We start from the raw sequence: 3082 nt of genomic DNA, 5'->3' as shown, positions 1-3082 counted from the left end.
CCACACTCGTGCCCCTGCTGTCCCCTCGGCCGCTCACAGATGGACGCTCCTGCCACCCAGGTAAGCACCTGGGCTTGGGTCACCTGAGTGGCCGCCTGGCGGGGGCTGGAGCCCAGCTCGGTCTCCTGGGGGGGGTGGGGGGGCTGCAGGGTGCGCTCCAGCCTCCCAGGCGGGGGGACCTCAGATCCCTGCACCTGCCGGGCCTCCGTTCCCCGGTGTATGTTGGGGGGTGGGGGGTGAAGAAATCTGCCTCTCGGGTTGAAGTGACATCATGACGGGGAGAGAGGCAGGTCCACGTAGACAGGGAGTTACCCCTCCGGACTCGGACGGTGACCTGATAAGNGGAGGGGGGGGGGGGGTGGGGGTGACAATGTGAACTTCGAGCTGCATCTCGGGACTCTTGCCGGAAAAGCCTAGAACGCCACCAGCCCTGGCATCTCTGTGCCTGTGTCTCTGGTATTTAGGGACCTGTAAGGGATCCCGGGATCCCGTGGCCGCGGGCTTGAGCTCCGATCCCCGCGGAGCTTCTGGGAAACTTCCTCGGAGGAGGCCTGGCCTCCTCGTGTGCCCAGTTCTGTCCCGTCTCGCATCACCTGTGTCCCAAGAGCCACTCCTTTCCTGGCTCACGCGCCCTGAGCTCGAACCCACGAACCGTGGGAAGTCGGAGGCTTCTCACCCTGAGCCGAAGTCGGAGGCTTAACCGACTGAGCCCCCCGGGCACCCCCACTTCTTGTTACTTTTAGGACCTTCCCCCCACCCCTTCGGCTCCCCGCGAAACGGGAAAACTACAGAGAAAGGGAGGGACACTGGCCCCACAAGTAGCCACTTGGGAAAAACCAAGGCGGACTTTGGTGTTTGGCTTCTAGTTTTCTCCCCTGGGAGGCAGGGATACATTGTTACCATTGTCTCATTTTGATGTAAATCCTTTGTCGAGAGGAAATAGGGGGCGGGGGCCTCACTGCCGGCACCCCCCTCCCCCACTGACCACACCCGACAGCCGCCAGGTGACAGGGCTCCAGGTCCCCACGTTCTCAGAACCAAACAACCAAGAAAGCCCGCAACAGCGCGAGGCCATCTGGTTGGACCCAAGGGAGGACTTCTGGGTTGCGGAAACCCTGGGATAACTCAGGAAGCCAGAGTAATCCGCAATTCCGGAAGGTTCTGCGGAAGTCAGACACAACGCCTGGAACGCCCGTGGCGACACCAGAAAAGCCACCTGTTCGGGAAGGGGAGAGAAGCTCTTTATAAAGATGCGATGCCCCAGGGCTGGAAAATGGGTTCCGCTCACGCCTCACGGCGGGGCTGGGCGGCCGAGAGACAGAGGAGGAGCCTCCCCGTCGCGCCCGAGATGCGGGCTCTGTGCTCTGTCCCCGAGGGCTCGGCCACACCTGCGGCGACGTGTCCGCATGCACCGCACCCGCCTTTCTTCGGTTTCCCCCCCACCAACCCCGCCCCGGGCTGCTCTTCACGGGGTTTTTCCCCACTGCTCGCCGGCTCCCTCGCAGCCCATCGCGGGGCCTTCGTGCCCCTTTCTGCCCCGTCGCACGCCGCCTGCGCCCTGCTTATCCGGGCCGAAGCCATAGTTCTGCATTTAGGTCTTACTTCCTTTGGAGCACTGGTTAGGCTGGATTACTAGAAATGGTATCACGGAATCCGAGGTGACGGCGTGTTACTGCACACCCCACCAGTGTTGCTGGGCGTTACCCCACCTGCCCAGACTTTTTTGGTTAAGTTTGTTCATTTGTTTATTGACGTGGGCTCGACACCCAACGTGGGGCTCAAACTCACAACCCCGAGACCAAGAGTCGCACGCTCCAGCGACTGAGCCAGCCAGGCGCCCCTTAAAAACTTGTAACAGGGGCGCCTGGGGGGCTCAATCAGTTAAGCGTCCAGCTTCAGCTCAGGTCACGATCTCACAGTTTGTGGGTTCGAGCCCCGCGTGGGGCTCTGTGCTGACAGCTCGGAGCCTGGAGCCGGCTTCAGATTCTGTGTCTCCCTCTCTCTCTGCCCCTCCCCTGCTTGCACGCTCGCTCTCTCTCTCTCTCTCTCTCTCTCTCTCAGAAATAAATAAAACCATTTTAAAAAAAATTTTTTTAAAAAACACTAACATTCACCTTGACGGGTGAGCATGAATGAACAGGGTCGAGTCCTGTTACCAAGTCTGCGGGACACGGGACCGGCCGCACGGCTCCTTCTCTCTCGAATTGTTGAACGGGGTATAATTAACACGAGGGAAAGGCGTCTGCGTCAGACGCATAGTCGACACGTTGGACAACAGTCTCTACCTGGCTGCTTTCCTCTGCGTCCAGGGCTCAGCATCGGTGTCCTGGGCACTGGGATCCGCGTTTTATGTCTCTGGATGGACCTCGTGGCACCAGCCTGTTTTCCCATTCCTCTGCCGAATCCGTTCTGTCTTTACTCGGTTTTACGTGTTTTGAGCTGACGTCAGTAAGTATGACGTCACACGTCCAGGTCCTGAGAATCCGAGCGTGAGCGGGGCAGGAGGGAGAAGCATTTCAGTTGGGGGAAGATTTAAAAGAAAGGGGAGATAAGGCTGAGATTAGTTTTAATAATACATCTCACTTAACCCAGTACATCTAAATATCCTTCCCGTGTGTAATCCATATAGACGCTTATTAATGAGATCTTTTACTTTCTTCCTTCCATACTAAGTATTTTTAAGTTTATTTATTTTGAGAGAGAGAGAGAGCGGGGGAGGAGCAGAGAAAGAGAGACACAGAGAGAGACTCCCAAGCAGGCTCCGCGCTGTCGGCGCAGAGCCCGACGCGGGGCTTGATCTCGTGATCTAGGAGATCACGACCTGAGCCCATGTCAGGAGTGGAACATCCAACCGCCTGAGCCCCCCAGGCGCCCCCACACTAAGTCCTGGAGACCCAGCAGGTGCTCAACAGCCTTCTGGTCTCGGCGGGGCCGCCTCAGGCAAGGGGACTCGCCTCCAAGCCCTAACTCCTGGGGACGAGCAGGGACAGGGCCTCACCTTCCCTCTGAGCTGCGTGCAAGCCTGCCTCCTCCCACAGAGGCTTCCTGGAGGCCTCTTAGAATCTTCTAGAACCCTATTCCC

At 58.6% G+C, this 3082-nt stretch overlaps 1 protein-coding gene across 1 annotated transcript in view; it reads left to right on the top strand.

Moving 5' to 3' along the window:
• The first annotated feature begins 6 nt into the window (after positions 1–6).
• SCIMP (SLP adaptor and CSK interacting membrane protein) overlaps positions 7–3082 on the top strand; it is a 19718-nt gene continuing 16642 nt past the window's right edge. Inside the window, exon 1 of the mRNA XM_077746852.1 lies at positions 7–60. Within this exon, the coding sequence (XP_077602978.1) occupies positions 40–60 (21 nt within the window). The 5' untranslated portion in view covers positions 7–39. The remainder of the gene's footprint in view (positions 61–3082) is intronic.

The sequence above is a fragment of the Crocuta crocuta genome, unplaced genomic scaffold (assembly GCF_008692635.1).
Source record: "Crocuta crocuta isolate KB4526 unplaced genomic scaffold, BGI_CrCroc_1.0 scaffold139, whole genome shotgun sequence".
Classification (NCBI taxonomy): Eukaryota; Metazoa; Chordata; class Mammalia; order Carnivora; family Hyaenidae; genus Crocuta; species Crocuta crocuta.
Note: the sequence above shows the minus strand (reverse complement) of the source record. Positions and strands in the feature narration are given on the sequence as shown.